General features: G+C 36.6%; 1 protein-coding gene across 9 annotated transcripts in view; it reads left to right on the top strand.

Moving 5' to 3' along the window:
- The window catches only part of ZMAT4 (zinc finger matrin-type 4), a 339499-nt gene that overhangs the window by 191491 nt on the left and 124843 nt on the right, over positions 1-23165 (top strand). For all 9 annotated transcript variants that reach the window (XM_072776591.1, XM_072776592.1, XM_072776594.1 and 6 more), the window contains one exon: positions 17677-17904. In XM_072776591.1, the coding sequence (XP_072632692.1) occupies positions 17677-17904 (228 nt within the window). The remainder of the gene's footprint in view (positions 1-17676; positions 17905-23165) is intronic.

Below are 23165 nucleotides of genomic sequence, written 5' to 3'. Positions count from 1 at the left end.
TTCACTCCCACCCCCCGCCCTCCTCCCCTTCTACCACCCCTAGTTCGTTTCCCAGAGTTAGCAGTCTTTACGTTCTGTCTCCCTTTCTGATATTTCCCACACATTTCTTCTCCCTTCCCTTATTTTCCCTTTCACTATTATTTACATTCCCCAAATGAATGAGAACATATAATGTTTGTCCTTCTCCGACTGACTTACTTCACTCAGCATAATACCCTCCAGTTCCATCCACGTTGAAGCAAATGGTGGGTATTTGTCATTTCTAATAGCTGAGTAATATTCCATTGTATACATAAACCACATCTTCTTTATCCATTCATCTTTCGTTGGACATTCTGAAATTCTGAGTGCATATGTATTTGGCCAACTTCTTTTAAATGATGGCACATGACAAAGGTCACGGGCCCTGATACTCTGCCTGCTAGCTAGTATTTTTCCCCTCTTTCTCATGATAAACTCATTCAAACAAGATAATTGAAATAAGAATGAGACTTTCTTACTCAAAATTCTAAAGACGACATCATTTAGCTGTGCTTTAAAAATTTTTTTGAAGAGAATATGAATTATGTAACAGAAATCTGAAGCATAGGGAAAAAAAGAAACTGAAAACTACAGGTACTCCCCATTGTCTCCCATTAAACAAAGTGAAATTTTAAGATTATCTGTAATCTAAATAGTTAGGTATTACATTTAGTATTAATAAGAAAATTAATTCGTGTTTGTGGCAGACGAGTTACTCATTCAAAATCCATTTGCTTCCTACATTCCCCAGACTTTGAATTGATTGTGTGTAGATGTAACATAGCATTACTTTAAAACCAGGCTACAAGACAGAGGAGAGCTGTTCAACTTGCATTAGACTTTGCAAGAACAAGAAAGATGTGTTTATTGTGATACTTCGGGGTTGTTTGTTATTGCAGGAGAGCCTAATCTATCCTGGTTGATTCATTGTCCCTTAAAGTTACTGTTTCACATATAAGCTTTTATGAATACATCTATCATTCTTAGCAAAAATGGATATTGAGCACTCTTTTATGTAATCCTCAGACATCATTGGCTTGACAGGAAATGGCATCAAACTTGGCAGTAACCTTTCTTTCATTTCTGACCCTTAAGAGTTGGAAGTTGCTGTAATGTGTGTATGTCTTAACAGCATTAGAAGATTGATAGCAAATACTTCTGCAGTGTGCTCCAGAGGCGTTACAGCATTATGGCTCTGTTGATGAATGCATGTAGGACACTTCCTGGCACATAGTAGGCATTTAATAAATACTTGTTGGATAAGTGAAACTTGAAAGCACTGGAGATTATAATAATGATAAGCATTTAAATATCTACAGCTTGGGGATCCCTGGGTGGCTCAGCGGTTAAGCATCTGCCTTTGGCTTAGGACGTGATCCTGGAGTCCCGGGATCTAGTCCTACTTCAGGCTCCCTACATGGAGCCTGCTTCTCCCTCTGCCTGTGTCTCTGCCTCTCTCTCTCTCTCTCTCTCTGTGCCTCTCATGAATAAATAAATAAATTCTTTAAAAATAAGTAAATAAATAAATAAATAAATAAATAATCTACAGCTTTATTTTTGAATGAAGTTACCTTGGTTATTTAAATTTCTGTTAAATATAATGCTCAAAGGCAGTGGTTTCTCAGCTTTATAGGAAGTGTCCTGCCTATCTGCTTGCCTGATTTAAAGAAACTTTTCTCTCCTAGTAAAATAGGTGAAATACAGAGTAATGTAGGGTATAAACAAAGGCTCTAAGGTAAACTCAGTTTTACAATCTGCTTATGCCTTTGTGAACTTTTACAAGTTATTTTAATTCTTTAACCCTCCATTTCGTATTGGAAAGATAATGATAATATTTAAATTTTAGAATTATTATGCAAAAAGGAGACATGAGTAATACTTAATACAGTCCTGCCACACCAGTAAGTGTTCAATGAGCCTATTATTGTATGTAAATATCTATAGGTGGGAACACGCACAGACACATAGTCAATATTCATTATTTGCAAATTCTGTATTTGTGAATTTGAGAACTCACTAAGATTTCATTGTAACACCAAAAATCAACATTCATGGCACATTAATGGTCATGTTCAAAGTGGTAAAAAATTTGAGTTGCCCCATGTGCATATTCTCATTGGGGTTGAACAAGGCGATACTCTGCCTTTTGTTTCAACTTTCATACTGCAAATATGTGTCCTTTTTGCAATCCATTTAGCGCCAGGTTTTACACATTTTTGTGGTTTTTGTTGGTGACTTTGTGATTTAAAATGTCCTCTAAGGGTAGCACTGAAGTCTTTTATTTCTAAATCCAAGAAAGCTGTGATGTGCCTATGGCAAAAATGCCTGTGTTTAGGCATTTTCACTTACTTACTTACTTACTTACTTATTTATTTATTTATTTATTTTCCAAATTTTTATTTAAGTTCTAGTTAGTTAATATACAGTGCAATATTGGTTTCAGGAGTAGAATTCAGTGGTTCATCACCTACATACAACACTCAGCTTAATTTAGTTTAGGCATGAGTTATATGTTGTTTACTTTGAGTTTAATGTTAATGAATCTAAAATGTATATTAAATAAGGTTTCTTTGAACAGATGCGCACATAAAACAAGATTCTATATTGATCAGTTGACCAAAATGTGACCATAGGCTCACAAGAACTAAGCCTGAATTTCCCCTAGGGAGCAATGATTTGGTATGTGCTTATTCAGTGTTCTTTGGAGACTTTGTAAGGAACACGACTGTGAATAACAGGAATTGACTATATTGAAGTTATATTCATCACACTTATAAAAAATTTTCAAAAATCACTTAAAAATAAATAAAAACATAGAATATTATAAAGATCCTAGGGTGTGGTAAAACTATAATTGAGAGGGCAGACTCTAAATTAGTAATAAAATAAATGATCATAACTGATAATGTTAAAGATATTCTCTCAGAAACATCACATTCATTGTTTCACTTGTCTTTTGTAAAAAGCATGATATTTCTCTCAGAAACATCACATTCATTTTTTCACTTGCCTTTTATAAAACCATTCTCTCCACTTCACTGATAAGGGAACTGAGATGGCAGGGTAAAGTGACCCGCCTGATGCTATGTAGTAAAAATGACATAACTGGAACTTGAATCCAGGGCCTCTGCTTGCACGTTTTGGGACCTTTCCTTCATCTCAAGGTGGTGACAAATAATGCTTCATAAAATTATCTACAGATTTTTGCTCACTTAATGAACAGCACAGATCAGACTCTAAGGCTCTCACTAGGATGATCAGAAGCAACAAAGAGATATTTATAAACTTTAAATCAAGTATTTCTCATTTGTAGGAACAGTGTGGGAAAAGGAAACCATAAGCACTGATCTCGTCCACTCTGCTTGTCTTGTGTGTGTGTTTATCATATAGTCCTCTTCTGCAGTCTTGTTGGTTCTCTTCTTTCCTTCCTTATTTGCTGCTGAAAATGAGAGAGACAGAGCTTCAGAACTTTTCCATAAATTTCTATGCCAGACACGGAATTGCTTATTTAAGTTCTCTGTTGAATGAATAAAGATCAGGGATTCTAGATCTGTTTGTAAGTTACATAAATTCAAATTTTAAATAATGTATGCAGTCCAGGTTCAATCAGCACCTCCTATTTGCATATAAGATTTCATACACTGCAGCAATTCTATCATCTGAATCAGGTTATTTGGTTTGCCAGCATAGCCTGTCTAGGTACTTGTTTTAATAGACGCAAACAATACTTTGTCAAACAGGCAAATCTTCATAGCAGTGTATTTTCTCTTAAGTTAGAAATGCTGGCATGTTCTAAGATGTCATTTCTAGATCAATGCATTTGTTCCGATGATGTCTTTGACTTTTCTAATGCCTACAAGTACAACAAGTAATAAATTCATAGAATTGCAGAGCTGGAAGGTGTTTACCAGTCATTGTTTCAACCATCTCATTTTCCCAATGAGGAAACAGGCCTAGAGAGGTAAAGCTATCTGGCTGGGATGATATAACAGTTGATGGCAAAGAGACTTCTTTTGTTTTGCAGTAATCTTTCCATGATGTCACGCTGTCAGGAGAAAACATGTGAATCAGGCTGCTGTCATTCAGCAAATAGGGTTTAAATAAATTAGCAATGTGAGGTGAGCTAACTTCTTATGGCCACTACTTTTGAACAGTGGATCACAAGAAGCTTGGAGCAATAATTAGATCAAGGCTGCTGTCTTTTTATTTTATACTTGATGACCAGCGAAACAAAGGATCAAAGATTGAATGGAATTAAAGATTTTAACAACGAGACTACTGCCTAGGTGATTTTCACAAATCCTTTAAAATAGTATAAACTCACTTTTCTTTTTTGGATGATCAAATAGTGGCATAAGATAGGTGATGATTTCAGCAGCTTTTATGATGTGGTTATACCTTTATTCCAGAAAGTGTTCTTTAACACATTTTTATGAAGACAATAAAATTGTCAGTTTCTTGTGCTTATACTGAAACTGACAATAGGAGATGTGGTCAGGGCTCGAAATCCATATACAGAATGCATTACTATTCAGAAACAACTCTGAGTGAAAGATTTTCTGGCAATAACTCTTAAATCAACTGTTAAAGATTAGAATCCTAATACCGTCTAGTCTATGAAATTGAGAAGCTACTTGTAAAGTAAGCATTCTACCTAAAATAATTGGTAGCAAATGTCCCAGATTTTATTCTCATCCTTTGAAATATCTGTATATTTTAAATGGCAGCCTCAAAGGTTCTGTGTAACAGGTTAGTTTCTTTAATAATCAGATACGATAAGTATGAATTACTGGATAGCACTTGAGTACAATAAATATCATATTCGTATTTTAGAAATCAGTATAAATTACTTCTGTCCTCTAGCCCTAAAGATGGTTTAGAAAGATAATCTTGGTCATTCTCTGGGGTACCCTCTCCCTCTTCAGGGCCACACAAGGGCCTAGAGGCATGAGGGCACCCTTGAAGAAATCTCCCAGCCTGTGAGCTCTGGGTACTTTATGGTCACCCAGAATGCTGTTATGTGCTGGTCCACAGGCTGTAGGTGAAGCCCCAGGGCTTCCTGAGAAGTGAGTCTCACTTACCTGTCTCCCTCACAGGCTGACATATTCCTTCAGGACAAGGACTTCCACTGATGGTTTCATCCCCTTTGTGCCAGGTGAGGCTGTTATAAAGAAGGCCAAGTCTCCATTATGGACATTTCTGGGGGATGTCCTGCCCCCTTAGACGTACTGCTCTTTCTTTTTTTTTTTAAAGATTTTATTTATTTTTTCATGAGAGACACAGAGAGAGAGAGGCAGAGACATAGGCAGAGGGAGAAGCAGGCTCCCGGTGAGGAGACTGATGTGGGACTTGATCCCAGGACTCCAGGATCACAACCTGAGCCAAAGGCAGATGCTCAACCACTAAGCTACCCAGGTGCCCTGACATACTGCTTTTAAGATAGCCAGGTCTCTAGCCATATTTGTAACTCTCTTTTTCCCAGCCCCTAATGAGCCAATCCCTTTCCTGATACCAGAAGGCACACCCTTCTTTGACAGTCAGATCCCTTTGCTCTTCAGATAGCCAACAGTTGATTTAAGAGTTATTGCCATTGTCATTTATTCTGTCCTGGCGGGTGGGGGTGGGGGAAAGCCAGAGTTCAAGATTAGCCCTCACTTTGGAATGCAATGGAAAACACCCTTCATTTTTATGAAGTGAGTCTATTGGAAAATAAGGCAATTAGTTAACTTCTCAATAGATTATTCTGCAATATAAATTGTTATGTAACACAGATGCCAAACCAGTTTATTTATCTGAAAGCTAGAAATGATAAACATTTGTGTTTTCTTACTTTACTCTCAGCCTTCAGAGAAGCTGTTTCTCTTGTGTAGGATTTCCTGCTAATTATCTGCTGAGCACACACTTATTGAGTCCTATGGCTGTCATTATAAATACATCTAGGTTTTCAAGAGGATTTTGACCACTTTTAGGTATGAATTGCAGCCATTCTTATTGTTGGTGATACTGGCTACAGGCATGGTCTGGGAGTTCTGAGTGCAGTCCTCAATGCTAAGAGATATGGAGGTCTCTGGAAGTGTCCTCAGTCATTTGTAAGCATGATTGTTGCTCTATACCACCTGTTGAAATTTCATAACTGGGAAGCAGGAGACCGGGGTTAAAGGTGTACTCAGGAATTCCCACTGTAATTATATCTTGATTAGTGTAAAGTGCTAGTGATTATCATCTTTATTTTGCTTTTTAGTCAACAGAGCTGATGAAATCTTAATACCTGGACCTTCATTTTCAATTAGTAAAACTCATACCAAGTGTGCTGCTGGACAGGGAAGCAAGAAGTAACTCTGGCATATATGTGAAGATTTTACTAGATCTTTCTTTACACAAAGGGGAGATCATTTTTAGTCAAAGTAAGAAAGATGTCCATACATTTTCATCAGCCTGATGATTTAATATTCAAGAGTTTTGACTGAAAAAGGTGTTGTTTCTTCCCATGCCTAGGATGGTGAATGAGTTATCCTGAGGAATTCACAGAATCCTGAGTTACCACCTTATCCACCTGTTTCCAGCAAGATTCCATTTAACTCTTGTCCCATCATCTGGCTCTCTCTTTCACTGCTGGGTATTAATAATGCTCTTATTCTACGAATTTTCCTCAGCTGCCCACCCTAGGGGCGGTAAACATGTCTTAATGTCATGCAACAGCTCCCTTAAGCTTCTTGTCTTCTAAGGGCCTACCATTCAGGTTCAGTCTGTTTTTCCTTTTTAGCAGTTTTGGAAAAACAGCTGGCCATCAGTCTAAATTCTATAATCCTCTATGTGTCTCAAGTGTTATTAAGTAATGCTTCAGCTTCTCCTCTTCTGGCTAATCCCAAATCCTTTAACTATTACTCAGACACCTTTCTTCCTTAAGCCACCACCTCTCTGGCAAGATCTTCCCTCTACTTCCTGACATTCTACAATCCATCCTGGATTGCTTTGAAAGAATCTTAAGATTGCTGTAGTCACTACACACTTCTGACCAGATACATGAACATTTCATGACCAGCAGGTGAGCTTTTCTGACTTCCTCTTCCCACACACTCCCTTGTCTCATGCTCATCATCTTCCCAGTCTCTTTGAGGGAAGCCCCTGCATCCATTTTTCAGAACTGATGTCAGTGTGGGACAAGGGAAAACATGAAGTAGGAATTAGGAGATCTGGGTTCCAGTTTTCATTTTCTCTATGGCCAGGATGTCTGGGAACCAACTTCTCATCAGGCACAACAAAGATAATGAGGTAGAATCATTAGCCTCATTTTACTTTAGGAAATATTCTCACTATGGTTAAAGTAACCTTATCCTGAGTTATGTCTCATTTGGTATTATTTCAAAACCTTTTATTTTCTCTATATCTGTTGCCTCTTATAATTTTTTTGAGTAAATAGGCTTCTGTAGAATTAATGCAACTTAATAAAATAGTTCTGTGAATTAAAAGTATTTCCATTCCAAAAAAAAAAAAAAAGTGTTTCCATTCTGGATTTCAAGCTGCACAAGGGCTGGTCTTGTGTGCTAATGTGGAACATGGTGCCAGTGCATAGAGTTGAATGAATGAAACATACAAATACAGTTGCCTCATAAGATTGAAGTAAAGTGAGGTCCATGCCAGCTGTTGTCTGATCCTTCCTAACCCTGGCTGCGCAATAGAAGCACCTGAAAAGCTTTAGAGCCTGCCATAGCTCAGCTCCACCCCCAGGGGTTCTGATTTAATTGGCCTGTGATGGGACCTAGAATCCATCAGTGTTCAGTGACTCCCAGGTGGTTATAACCCTTCCCAGGGCTGATAGCCACTGATTCTAATCCAGTGCTTTCCAAATTCAATTTGCATGCCAGTCACATGAAACTCTCCTAAATGTCAATTCTCATCTAGTGGTCTAGGGTGGACCTGAGATTTGCATCTCCATAAACTGCCAGGTTATGTTGATGCTCTTGGTCTGTGGAGCACACTTGCAGTTGCAAATTTTAAGCAACATCACCTTCATTAGCTGTTAATGGCACCCTTGTCCTAAAGATTCTTCAATAGGAATCATTTATATTCTCTCTAATGCACTCCCTTTTGGCTGTGTCTGCATGGCAACAATGGAGTATGCAATTTGTGGTCAAGCCATGGTTAAATGAATGATTATGGATGATACATTTAAATAATTCAGGCTCTGGGATGGCCTCTATTTCCCCAGGGACTAAATTAACCTAATGATTTTCTAACATTGATTTGCAAAATCTTATCTAGCCTAAAACCTTTTCTTTATTTGCAATTGTCCTTTGCCCACCAACTTCATTGCTTAATATGAGAAGTAGTGGTATGGAGCAAAGTAGCTCCATCTGTCTTAGAAGACCTCAGGAAGTTCTAGAATTGCTTTATGGTTTTATAGACCTGACTCAGAATAGCATAGAACCTTCAGATTTAGCAGTTTCCAATTAATAAAAAGTACTTTATTTCTAGGTTAAATCCAATAGATACATGCAAAAATATGCATAGCTAATATTCAAATTCATTTAGTTTTAAATATGGAAGTAGAGGCAATTTTTGTAACCTGAAAAATGTGGTTTATTACAACAATGTGACTTTTAGGGATCTATGCTTAAGGTCACTCAGGTTGAGTGACTGGGGAAGCATGCTAGCTTAGGGTGATGTAGAGATATACATGTTCTCTTCAGGGGACAATGTCAGGACTAACTTCTCTAAAATTACTTCTAAGATTTCAGCTTCCTTCAGCTCAAAAAGGCCACCCTCTCTCTCTCTCTGTCTACCTCTGAACTTAGCCTATACTTTATATCTGCTGTGCTTCTGGAACTGGTTGCTTTTTTTGTCTTTGAATCCTGCATAAATATTCATAGGATGTAAGAAATGATCCAGGAAGCTGGCTCTCTAGTTGAATAGCTGATGCTGCTGGATAAGTAAATTATTCCCAACTGTGAGCATGGGGTATAGGTTAGGTGAAATCGGGATGGTGGTGGCAGAAGGAAAGCATAAAAGCTGATACCAGTCCTCAGGTTTCAGCTCACCAACCCTCCCCTCTCAGCTAAGACTGTTTGATCTGGATAATGCCCTCCAGCTCCTCCAAGTATGGCATCTGCTGGCGTGGGCATGGGAGTCTCAGTAAATCAATGAATCCCCGCCAGGGAAATCCACTCTGCCCTCTGAGACTCTGCCTCTTGTCTGAGGTTCATGAGGAAAGGCTTTTACAGCAGCACCCAATTAGCAGACCATTGATACTTGCTCAAGCAATAAGTAAATATAGTAGGGTGATGTCATAACTCTTAGTGTCCCAACAACTTAATAAATATTTATGTCCTAATAAATCAGCCAGCATATATTGAAGGAAAAGTTGACATTTGTATTTCATCCTTGAATAACCACACTTACTAATGGATGCATTTGCCTATTGGACACTGTATAACTTCTCAAATCTTTGGATTAGATTGGACATTGTCACCTTTGTGTCCTGTTCCTCATTGGTTGGCTAGATGGATTAGAGGTAGGCAGCAGCCTCCAAAAATCCAGGTTCACAGGAATATGAACTCATTCAAAGGACTGTAGCATCTAATGTTGAAATCATGAACTTCATTAAGATAGTGGTTCCTATGGTATTAAATGGATGTCTCTATGGTTTTCTCACAATTTTAAATAATCTTATGGATCCCCTGCATCATCCTCTGGTACCTCTGCACAGAGTTTGGGAACTATGGCCTTAACCAAAGATTCTGAGTTTGAATTCAGAGGGAGCAAAACACCTTAACTGAATCATGTTTGAAGACCAAACACCATGAAAGCATTATACCCATAATGAAACAGGTGTTTTTAAGATCAGTCTGTACAGAGAGGATGTTCTCCTACTAGCAGAATTTCCTAAACTAAAATCCCTTCTCTTACACAGATAGCTTTATAGAGCATAAACTGTTCCCCTCATTCAACAAGAGTTTATTTAACACATACTGTGTGCCAGGGCTGGTTCTTTAGACCTAGGATATATCAGTGGACAAAATAGTGCAAGATCCTGTCCTCATGGAACCTACATTCTACATCCTCTGTTTTCAACACCTGGAAGAATGTGGAGTGTTGCAGCCTTAGGATCCTTTTGTCAAACAACATGAGAAAATTATAAATGGACTTGCATCTTCTCTAAAGTTCTGTTTAATGGCTCATTTTCAAAGATTGGGATTTTGCAGGAAACAGGCGTACTGAAGATATTTAGAACCTAATCAGTGACTGAAACTAGGGGGAATTATTCTATATTAATGAAAATCAATGATCTATGAATCTATATTAATGAAGACTGATGATATATAAATGTAGTGTGGGTGAGGAAGCAGTTCCTGTTAATAGGCTGATTATAATTAGAGTTTTGATACAAAATTGAATTGGAATGATGGTTCTGTTAAGTCATCCTCGCCTTTGTTTATTCTCAGGAAGTGTTTAATAGCATGTATTTTGGGACATGAGATATTTTGCAGTGTTCTTTAATTTCCTTCATGGCATAAAAGAAATAGCACATGGATTTTTCTGTCTTGCAGCCTTGGATAGCGGAACTCACTTCCAAACATATGAGAAGGAAGAGTGTTACTTCATTTTATCTAAATAATGAAAGTGATTTTTGGGTCTGCCATACAGTGGGAAAACAGCTTTCCTCTGTATCTTTTGGAGAGAAATAGGAGAAGCGTGGGCTTTTACATCATATTCTGACAGAGCTAGTTTTTTTCCCAACACATTTTCCCCCAAATCAACAATAAATTAATAAATAAATCACTGCAAATAAAATCTGTGATTTAATTTAAGACCTGGTTGTGGCACCACACGTCCCCTAAGCAGTGTTTTCTCCACTTTGCACTAAAACAACTTAGCATGAAATGTGGCCTATATGTAAGTTGTAAAATAAAAATGTTTTCCCTCTGCATCAAAGAGTGTATATCCTTTAGTACTAAACAAATCACTATAATCCACAACTAAGAAATAACCATTGCTAAAAATTTGATTTATAGCTTTCTAGTCTTTATATAGTTTTAAATAGATGGGTGTATATAATTTAATAACAAGTAATTAGGTTTGCACCCTACATATAAACACATCTTTAGTTTGCATTATATTCTGAGCATTTCTCCAGGTCACTAAATATTTTTTCTAAAATGTGCTTTCCTTTGCTCCATGGTATTTCAGAGTATGGATGCCTGCAATTTATTTAATCTATCACCACATATGAACATCTAACTTGTTTTTAACCCTATAAAGTCTAACAAAATCATTCAAGATTTAAAATGTAGCTCTCATAAGCCATTTATGAAAGCATGAAAATCCACCAAATTGATATTAACTGAAATTTGTTAGTCCTTTTCTTCCTTTACTCATTAAATGTTCATAGAATATCTGCCATCTACACAAGAGGCCCTGTCCTCTGCTAGAGATATAAAAGAAATGTACATCTTGAGCCCCGACTTTGCGGTTTATATCAAGTTGAGGCATTTACTTGCAGAAGAGGCTGGAATTCTGAGCTGTCCATCCACACTGATAGCCATCTCCCCAGCCAGACACCAAGTGGCCCATTCAAATTTAACTGTCAACAGCATTTGCAAAAAAACAACAAAAAAAAAAACAGAAAACAAAACAAAACAAAACAAAACCCCAAAACCCAGTGATACTTGCTAAAGGATTCCTACCGTCATTAATTTGATTTAGAGTAGGAAAAAAAAAAAAAAAGAGAAAAAGGAAAGGCAGTTGATTATAGGCACTGGAAATTAGAAAAATTGTTTTAGAGAAAAATGAGTATTTCCAAATAATCCCTGCTGAGAACGGATGTTGAAGCCTAGAAAATGTGTTCTGACTCTATAGTTAATCTGTTTGTTTATTTGGCCTATCACTTCCTCAGCATCATTAGAAACTAGTTGGCATTAAAATATGGCGCTGGTCTTTGAGTCAAAAGATCTGGTCATTGTCTTTGCTGCTTATTTAATTAAGGGTCCCTGTGAGAGCTGACTTATCTCCCTGAACCTCAAGCTGCTTCACTGGTCAAATAGGATTTGGGAACAACTTAAAGAAGAAAAGATATGGAAGAGACAGAATGGAGTAAACCTCACTATAGCATACAAACTGAAAGAATTAATATTATGGATAAGAATGCCTTAGATGAGAAAGCCATGGACTTTAAAAGAAGTAAATTCCTAAAACTATTTCTTTTTTTTTCCTAAAACTATTTCAATAACCCCCAAGTCTTTTGTGAGAATGGATTAATTTTTGTTACCCTAAGGCCTTGAAAGCATCCGGAATGAGTGAAAGAGGGAGAAAGAAAAGGACATGGGAGAAAGGGAGAGGAGAGATGGGGACGGGGGGGGGGGGGGGGGGGGGGGGGGGATAGAGAGGGAGAGAGAGAGAGAGAAAGAGAGAGAGTAGCGAATGTCAGTGAAAGCTGCATGTTTTTGGTTTGAAGGCACCCTGAGGCCATATTCCAGAGGGCAGACAGGCAGGTGAGAATACTATTGCCTGTTGACTGCGTTATTCCCTTCTCTGGCTATGGACACCCACAAGGAAAAGCTGACGAGTAAAGCTTTGAGATATATTGATAGAGCCTATCTGGTTGGTTGAAAGAGTACTTGTTCTAGTTTCCCAAGCAGTTATTTCCAAAATTTTTACTAATCCCTTTCTTCAGTGCGATGTTAAATCAGTTCTGACCCCAGAAGCTAGGGTGACCAACTCATTGCAGTTTGCCTAGGATTTTCCCTGTTTTAGCACTGAAAGTCCTATGTCCTGAGAATATTCTCAGTGCCAGGCAAACTGGGATGGGTGGTACCAAGCCAGAAGCTTGGAGAGATGAGTTCAGATGCTGTGCTAAACCAATCAGAGTAAATGGCTTCCTGTTTGAAAGTAAAATTTCCAGAATGATGTGCATAATTTGAATTCTTTAAAATACACGGAAATAGACCACCCCAGCTAATAGACAGAAGTTTGAAATAATACTGACTTTCGGTATATCCAGTTAAATCCAAAAGATAGGGAGATTGGGGCATGTGTCTATAGTTTGCCATGTTGCCTTTCTGCAATTTAGCCTTCACCTCCCCTCACTTCCACCCAGAATCTTGCCACTGGGTTGCTAGTGTTTATATTTATATTGACTAGTACTCAAGCCCTAAATGACACAATTTAGAAAAAACAAGAAAACTCTGCACTTTATTCACTTCTAATGCAAAGAGCATCCATCCATCCATCTAGCTATTCACTCATTTAGCAAAAGGCATGAGATATATACATTATGTGAGTGCCACCATGCAACTGCTGACTCATGGGGAGTCTGGTTATACATGTTACATTACAGAGTTGAGGAAGTGTTCTGAGAGAGGCACACACCAGGTGTTCTGAAAGTATTTTTGTCCTTAGATCAACTGAGGTTATCCTACCAGGAAGAAACAAATATAGGACAGAGATGCATATTATTCTACGCTATTACTCAAGACAACTTAACCAACAGTGTATAAATAGCTATTGAGAACTTGCTTCTTGACAAACATACAAGATGTAAAAGCGATATTGAAAATGATTCCTATTTTCAGGTGATGATTCTTAGAAATCAAGTTTTGGAGACTGACTTGTTTCAGTCGTCTCAAGCATTAGAACAACAAATTTATTTTAGTCCCTCTGAATTGGCTACAGATCCATGATCTTCTGTTCAAAATACTGGGAACTGAATGTGTTTTGAGAATCCGAAATTTTAGGGCTTTAGATTTGTAATTAAGTACATATACCATATATTATATTTCAACAGATCTAAGACACGACTCCATGTTTAGAGACATTAATAATTCTATTGCAACATGTATGTATGTTTACACTGATTATATTATACATATTATATATTTTACTTTACATTTTATTTACTTATTTTTATTTATTTATAAACTTCTATATACACTTATATAAATATATATGTAAAACACTTATATAAGTTATATATATATATATAAAGACTATACATAGCCTCTTCTGAATTCAGGTCCAGTTTTAATAAAAAATGAATCATGAAGGAAAATTGAATTGTAGATGGTTTTAATTTTTTTCTTAATTGAAACAAAGAATTATGGACATGCATGAGAGAAGATAGCACACACCAAAATATCTAGTATTGAAGTGTAATATTATGATTTAATTTCCCTTATACATGCACACATATACTCATAGGTGTACACAACTAAGATTATAAGGCACTTTTAAGAAATGTCAAATGAATTGTTCAGTTAGTAAATGTTTTGAATTTAGAGGTGAGAGAACTATTTCTTGTTTTGGTTGTCAAGGTCTCACAGAGCAAATGGAACTGAACAACACCCCGCAGGGCAGGTGTTTAGCTAGGAGGAGAGGGATGGTAGATCAGGCTGGGAATGGTGCCAGTCCAAGGTAGGCAGTCCAGTGCCTCTGCAGCTCAATGTGTACATGAGTTTCTGCTTGGGACAAGGGGTCATAATTGTTATTTAACTTTTATAATATAAATTTATAACATGCTGCTATTTTATAGCAACTTTTTTATATCTTGGAGAAATGGAGAAATTGATCAGGGTTTTAAAAATGCCAAGTAATTATTATTTCCTTCTGCCTCATAGATAAAGAGGTGGCATTTCAGTTATTGTCTACAAAATAATTGGCCCTGTTGCTGTGGGATGTAACATGTGACTTTCTTTAATGCAAAGATCGAGGGAGACTATTATATAGCCATTTTCAGACAAAATCTGGCAATATTTGTATTAGTGCTTCTCAACATTAGCTGTACTTTGGAAACATGGATCAGGTGGTGTGGGAGGATGCACTGGAGCATCCTGACTTTTGGCTCCTATCCTGAGATTCTGATATAATTGAACAGAATTGGTCTGGGGGACAGCCTGAACATGGAGATTTTTAAAGCTCCCCCCTGGGGGAAAAAAAGCTCCCCCTGAGTTTAATGTTTACCCAAGGTTGAAAACTACTGGTTTTGATGAATGAACTCTTGGTTTTAAGTTATACATAGAGGAGATAAAGTCAGTATTTAGCTAACTATTTTTGCAATTAGAATAAACACATAAAGCATGAAATTTAAATAAAAATGAACTATACATCAACTAAAATGTTTTGTCATAAATGTGTTTTCGAACCAAACAATAATCTTTGCCCTTCTTTGTATTCATTTTATTAGAATAATATACTTTTGCCAAAGAACTATGGTTGTTATGATCCATGCTCACACACAGATTTAGCATTATTATCTGGAAACTGCTCTTCCCATATAACATTATTTGGTTTTATCAAAGCCATAAAAGAGAGAGCGAGAGACAGTGACAGAGGGAGCTTCTATAATTCGTTCCATCCTCACACAATGGGTTTTAAAGAGATGGTGACCCTGAATTTCAACCTTGTGGAAACCAGAGACATCAGAGATTTACCAAAGATCACACAGCTCAGTGAGTGATGGAGTACAACCCAATCTTGATTTCTGACTTTGAGTCAAGGTAGTTTCCACTCCCTCATGTTGCTGCCTTTGTTTGCCTTTAAGGAAATATAAACTGGGTTGAGACTGGTGACAGAAATAGGGGCATAAGAAAAATTAAACTTTGGAGCTGTACACTGGGTAATAGAATTATTAAGGAAAAGAAGCTACAATACAGATGCAGCATTAACTTACAATTTCTTGTGTGAAAGATAAGATTATCTTATTTGATATTCTATTGTGCATCATTCCTGTCAGAAATGAAATGTAGACTATCGATAGGTAAAATTGACCTCAGATGTTTTTAGGGCCCAGTTTAGAGAAAAATAAGTTATGCATCAAGAGTCAACATTCATTCTGATTGCAAACATTTGATATGTTTTCGATTGTCATAAAAACAATAGATGGATATAAATCCTCAGAAATTGATAAGGTTGCAGGAAACTTTGAAAGTAAGATCTAATTTCCTTCAGAAAAGTAGATAGAAGTCCTTTTGCATACAGGTCAACTGAGTATTTGTAGCTTTTACTAGCATTTCTAAGTCATAGCAGATGATATTGGGTGGCTGCTGGGGTGGTATGGCCCACTTTTAAACTTTATTTTCACATGGTGATATATGACTGAATCTGACAATGTGGATTTTAGGAGACATACTATTTCTCTAAGTCCCTATAGAGATAATACCATTTAGTTTCATGTAAGCTAGCTAAAATCTCTCTATCTGATGAAATCTCTGGATAGAGAAGAAAAGACTTATTGAAGATATTGCCATAATACCAGTCATTTCTTGAATCAAAATGTTTTTTAGCAAGTATTTATTTGTATATTTGTTATTTAATTTGAAAAAAAGCCCACATAAAACTGATTTGAAAATTGGGAAATTGATTGAAATTTGAGGGAACTGAGTAAGTGTTTACTTAACTTGTTGTTGAGGTTCCAGATTTCAGCTTTTCCTTGCAATAACCCTAATGTTCATGGTTTTGCCAGCTGCACTCCACATTACAGGGTAAAGACCAATAGAAGGTATTCTATATTGCATTATGACCAATGGACCATATGAGAATTTAAATTGCTTCTTCTTTTGAAAATATTTGGATTAGAACCTTTTTCCAAAATTAAATTAAATCTATATAAAGCAAAGATGACTGAGGTCTAGAAAAATATATAAATTTGCTTATTGTAAAATTGCTTATTAGAAGTGTGTAAAGAGTCTTTAGAGGTAGGTATTGTAAGGAACATTAGCCTTGGAAATTAAGGATTTGGTTTGGAGTGCTGCCTTTACCATAACTACATTTGTCACCATCAGTGAACCATTTGGCATCTCTCAAGCCCATCATGTAAGAAATGGAACAGGAATCCAAGTCATGGTTATTATAAGGATGAAAGCAAATTGTACGTTGTATGCAGAAGAAAAGTTATTTTTACTTTTTGTTAGTAAACTCCTTCAAGTTAGGTTCTTTTTTGTTTCTGGGCCAAAATTCACTGAAAGCTCAAAATGGAATGTGTTAAATTAATAGCAGGGGCTGTGCAATCTCAAAATAGTGATATTATGCCTTTTCAGTTTAGATAAGCAACATCAGCTCTATACTGTTTGTCATTTGGTCTTCTAAAACAATATTGTACTTACAACAACAATTTTAGCAGGTATGGGTTGAAAATAACAATCACAGTAAACAGAAGAAACTGACAACAAAATTAGCAGGATTTTGTCAACTGGTACAATCTTTGTCACTGAAAGATCTGCTTCTATCACTTAGGAAAATTCTTATTTATTGACTATTTCCAATTGTAACACACAAATGTCTAATTCATCCATTCAGAATCTTTCAAGCCATCATTGTTCAATGTTTATTTCAAGTTTTGCCTACAATTTGTTGAATGGATCTGTCCGTTACCTCCAAGAGTTTATTTTTGAAAGTCTTACTTTTTTCCTAATGGGTGATCTCCTGAACCATCAGATTTAAGCATAACAATGTGAGAAATCTAATCTCAATAAATTAGGAATTTTCAGTTGTATCTCAGCTTCAAAAATGCAGGCTGGCAAAGATCATTTTCCTGCTTTCAGTAAACTCTGGATTTCAAGCTCTAGAATGAACATGAGACTCATCCAACTTCGAATATTGAAGAGAAGTGTACTCAGTAACGAACTAACCTGGCCTGTGGTTCTCTCTGGTTATTTTCCTTCACAGCAGCACCCCTGAACTCACTTAAGCCTCCGAGGGTGGACACTGCTCCAGTGGTCGCATCTCCCTATCAAAGACGAGATTCAGACAGATACTGTGGACTCTGTGCAGCCTGGTTTAACAATCCTCTCATGGCCCAGCAACATTACGATGGCAAGAAACACAAAAAGAATGCAGCAAGAGTTGCTTTATTAGAACAACTTGGGACAACTCTGGACATGGGGGAACTAAGAGGTAAGCGAAACTCTTAATTTCTGCCACAAAACTGGGCTGTCTGAGAAAGATTGTCTTCACAGATTGCATTGGTTACTAAGGAAAAATCCAGGCTCATCTAAAAGAAATAGATGGAAAGAGAAATGAGCAGAGAGCTAGCTTAATTTTTGTAATCTCCTTCATTTCAAACTCTTTGTTATTTCCATATTTTTATTGAGTATTTTTCAGATTGAAGCCACTCATATATGAACTAGATATTTTTCTTCTGCTTTACCTTTTTTTAAGGGGGGCAGGGGCAGAGAGAGAATCTCAAGCAGGCTCCATGCTCAGTGCAGAGCCCAACACGGGGCTCAATCTCACAACCCTGAGATGATGACCTGAGCCAAAAGCAAAAGCCAAATGCTTAACTGAGTTATCCAGGAGTACCTCTGCTTTATCTTTAAACACCTTCACTAATGAATGCTTTTGTAGATGAGCAATATGAGAGAAGATGCTAAAAAGGCCAAGTAGCATTATCTTATTAGAAATTTTGTGCTTTTATAAATCCAACGGAAATGAAGCAGCATGTTGACTCTAATAGCTAAAACAAGCCCAAGTCCCTTTAATAGAAATATCTAGGAAGCTGAGGTAAGATGGTTCCACCATATGGTCAATAACCAGCTTCCCAATCGCACCCTGCCAGATGTTTCCTTAAGTAATGGAAAGCATGCAGCTTTTGAAATTCGTATGGGGTTTCACAGAAGCTGCTGAGTAATGCTACTTGACCTTTTGAACATCTTCTCTCAGGAACCATAGGATGAGGATCATTCCTGTGGATTCCTTAAGAAGACATATACCACATCGTGGGACTTAATAGGATCTTTTCTCATCAACAACCATTTAAACATTTTTCAATCACTTCAACATTTTTGATCAACTCATGTTGGCAGTGTAGAAGTAGTACAGAATCACATAAAATATTTTTTTTCTGAGAAAATACATTTTTTCATGAAAATAATTTTGCAAAGGGTGCTATGAATACTATTAAGTGTTATATGGGCCAGATGAGTTTTATAGGCTGGACGAGAATCTTTATTCATAATAGCTCTAATAAGAAAATTTGCAACTCAATTTTGAGAATGCAGTCTGAGTTTAAACTGGGTTCTATGTGTGGAGCCTACAATTCCTTCCCTAACCTGGCTATGAGCCTCCAGGAGGGGTCATTGTAGTCAGGAAATGCCATGGTATAATTCTAGACCAGACAAGTGGGACTGAATATCATGCTGTGTGAACTAAAGACAAGCCACTTCTGAGTTTGTTGGTTGAGGAAGACTTCACCCAGGAAAGACATTTGAATGGGAATTAGAAATGTGGGTAGCATTTCAGCAGGCCTTCCATGTGAGCAGATTCAAATACATACAGGGAAAAAGGCAGGAAAACATTAGCTGTAGCTGGCAAATAAACACGTTGCCATGAAAGAATCCTCTAATACCATATAGATTTAGGATTGGAGGTCCATTAGTACATCTATAGAGCTTGATTAGAGATGGATTTTTCCAAGATATGTAATTAAGAACAACAAATAAGAACAAACATTAAAAAACACTTTATTTCAGGTTTGTTTTTAGCTATAGAAAAACAACACAGGGCTTCATATTTCAGAATGTTGGATAATTTCATCACAAAGCTTTTCAAATTGTTGGCGCTATTGCTTTTTGTTGGGGGATTTCTTGTATTCTCTGTCTATGTCTTGTTAAAAAATACAGAAAAAGTCTCTCCATAGCTGAAGGCCTTCCCGAAACTCGCTGTTACTGGCAGATAACGAGTTGGCTCAGTGACTCCTTCACGGCAGGGCACTGAAGGAGAAAAATAGGGCTTTATTTATGTTTTGTGCCAGATATTATGACTTGTAGAAGAATTATTTCTAGAGCACATTCTTCTTGTCTATTTTGAATTATCAGTGCTGCATCTTTTATGTACAACCACATTTAATGACTTGGGCGTCTGAATTCTGTAACATTTGAGCAGCTTGTCTTTTATACAGAAGACAAAAAGGGCTGCTCTTTGACTTGATAACTCAATGTGACTATGACTCAGTAGCACATGAGATGTGATTAGCATTGAACACAATGTCCTTGAAACCAACCTTTCACCCACCCCAGGTGACATCTTGATATATGTTTATTCAGGCATAAAATATTGGAAAAGCTTGAGGAATAAAACAATGATGATAAATCAGCACTTTTACACACACCACACACATGCATATGCACATACACACCCACCCATATTTCTGGAATGCTTCTAATGCATTATTAATCAGATACTAAGGACAAAACTACTAATTAGTAAATATATCTATAACTTTTTAAAAACTTGTGTCATGCAGCTAGAACATTCCAGGCATTCTTTCTTTCATAGAACTCAGGTGTTTGTTTGTTTTAAGATTTTATTTATTTATTTGAGAGAGAGTATGAGCAGGAGGAGGGGCAGAGGTAGAAGGAGAAGTAGACTCCCCCCTGAGCAGGGAGCCCTACCCAGGGCTTGATCCCTAGGACCCTGGGATCATGACCTGAGCTAAAGGCAGAGGCTTAACTGACTCAGCCACGCAGGTGCCCTAGAATTTCTCAGTTTTTTTAAACACTACAACTTTTACTTACTTATTTTAGTTATCCTGACTTATGTCCTTCTCCCGACTTCTATAGATTGTTAGATGGAAAACAGACATTTATGTCTGTTTTGCTCACTGATATGTTCAAAATGTCTAGAACAATGACAGACATAGAGTAGGTACTCAATAATTGAATAGATAACTAGGGGAAGCAAATACTTTTAAAATTCACCTAAAAGCCTACATTCTTTTTTTTTTTTTTTTAAGATTGTATTTATTTATTCATGAGAGAAACACAGAGAAAGAGGCAGAGACATGGGCAAAGGGAGAAGCAGGCTCCCTGCGGGGAGCCTGATGAGGGACTCAATCCCAGGACGCTGGGATCACAACCCGAGCCGAAGGCAGATGCTCAACCACTGAGCCACCCAGTGCACCTGAAAGCCTTTATTCTTAACATGATAATCACTTTTATTTCTAAAAGGATCCTGACTGGATAATTTTAAAATGAAATTATGATTTTTTCTTCTAATTTTTAAAAATGATGTCTATTTTATGTACTGTGAAATGCAGGTATTAAGTGTCATATAGTTTGGGGGGTTTTGACATTGCAAACACCTGTATAACCCACAGCCCTATCAAGTTATAATTTATCCATCCCCAGAAAGGTCCTGAGTGCCTTTTCCTAGTCCATCCAACTTCCCATTCCAGAGAACCACTTTTCCTAATTTTTCACCTACATTAGTTTTGCCTATTTTTAAACTTCATATCAATGGAACAGACATATATTTTGTGTGTTGAGCTTCTCTGACATAGCATATTGTTTTTGAAATGTATCCATTTGTTGCATGTAAAGCAGACTAGCCCCTTTTTATTGCTGAATAGTATTCTGTTATATGAAAGTTCCACAATTTATTTATTCTCCTTTAAATTTGTATGTGTGTGTGCTATTTTGAATAAAGCTTTCATGAACATTCTTGTGTGTGTGTGTGTGTGTGTGTGTGTGTGTGTGTCACTTACCTGAGAATAGAATCATGGGGTCATAAAGTTGGGAGTATTTTTAACTATATAAGGAATTGTCAAAATATTTTCTGAAGTAACTGCATTCTTTTGCATTCCCCAAAGCAACATATACAAATTCCATACTCCCACCAATATCTGTTTTTGTCAGTTTTCAAAATTTTAGCCATTCTAGTAGGTATAGAAAAGTATTTCATTATGGCTTTAATTTGCATTTCCATGTTGGCTAATGATGTCAAACACTTTTAATGTGCTTATTGGTCATTTGTATATCTTCCTTTGTGAGGTATCCGTGCATGTCTTTTGTCTACTTTTAAAAAGTGTTGATTGGGGCAGTCTGGGTGGCTCAGTGGTTTAGTGCTGCCTTCAGCCCAGGGTGTGGTCCTGGAGACCTGGAATTGAGTCCCATGTCAGGCTCCCTGCATGGAGCCTGCTTCTCCCTCTGCCTGTGTCTCTGCCTCTCTTTCTGTGTCTCTCATGAATAAATAAATAAAATCTTAAAAAAAAAATAAAAATAAATAAAAAGTGTGGTTGTCTTTTTATTGTTGAGTAATAATAGGAGCTTTTCATATATTATTAACACAAATCCTTTGTTAGATATATGCACTGCAAATATTTTCTCCTAGTCTACGATTTGGCTATTCATTTCTTTAAATAATGTCTGGCAAACAGACATTACTAAATTATAAAAGTCTGATTAATCTTTTTTCCCTTTTATGATCATTGCTTTTTGTGTCACATCTAAAAAATCTTTGCCTGCAACCAAGATCAAAGATGTTCTTACATGTTTTTGTCTACAAATGTCATAGTTTTAGCTCTTATATCTAGGATTATGATGTATCTCAAACTAACTTTTGTGTGTGACATGAGATGGGAGTTGAAATACATTTTGTTTTCATATATTTACCGAGTTATTTCAGAAAATTTGTTAAAATATCTTCTTTTCCTCATTGAATGATCTGAGCAACATTATTGAAAATCTATTAATTGTACATGAGTCTCTTTGCGTCCAACTATTGTGTTCCATTGGTTTGTTTTGTTTATGCCAGTACCACATTGTATTGATTCCTTTAGTATTACGGAAGTCTTAAAATCAGGTAATGCAAACTCTCCAGCTTTTTCTTCTTCCTCAGTATTGCTTGGCTGTTCTAAATCCTTTGCATATCTATATAAATTTCACAGTCAATTTGTCAATTTCTACACAGAAAGCTTGTTGTATGTTGAGTGGGGTTGAATTTAATCTAAAGATCAATTTGGGGAGATTTATTTTATTTCTTCACAATACTGAGTCTTCGATTCTGTGAAAATCCTATATTTATTTATTTATTTATTTATTTATTTATTTATTTATTTATTTATGATTTTTTCAAGTTCTGTTAGCAACATTTTGCAGTTTTCAGTGTAAAGGTTCTCACATTTTAAAAAAATTTCTTCAACTATTTTTGCTCTTTAATACTAATGTGGATTATTTATTTGGAATTTCATTTTTATGTGTTGATTACTGATATGGAAAATGCACCTGGTTTTTCTACATTGGTTTTGATTCTGTTACCTATGCATAACTTGCTACCCATTATTGGTATATAATTTAATAGCACAAGAAATTGTACCTTTTGTAGTTTTTGGTAGTCACATTATTTAGTCATTGGAAACTCCATAGAATTGTGTTAGCATT

Source organism: Canis lupus, chromosome 15, assembly GCF_048164855.1.
Source record: "Canis lupus baileyi chromosome 15, mCanLup2.hap1, whole genome shotgun sequence".
Lineage (NCBI taxonomy): Eukaryota > Metazoa > Chordata > Mammalia > Carnivora > Canidae > Canis > Canis lupus.
The sequence above is the reverse complement of the archived record's forward strand: the minus strand, read 5'-3'. Positions and strand labels throughout refer to the sequence as shown.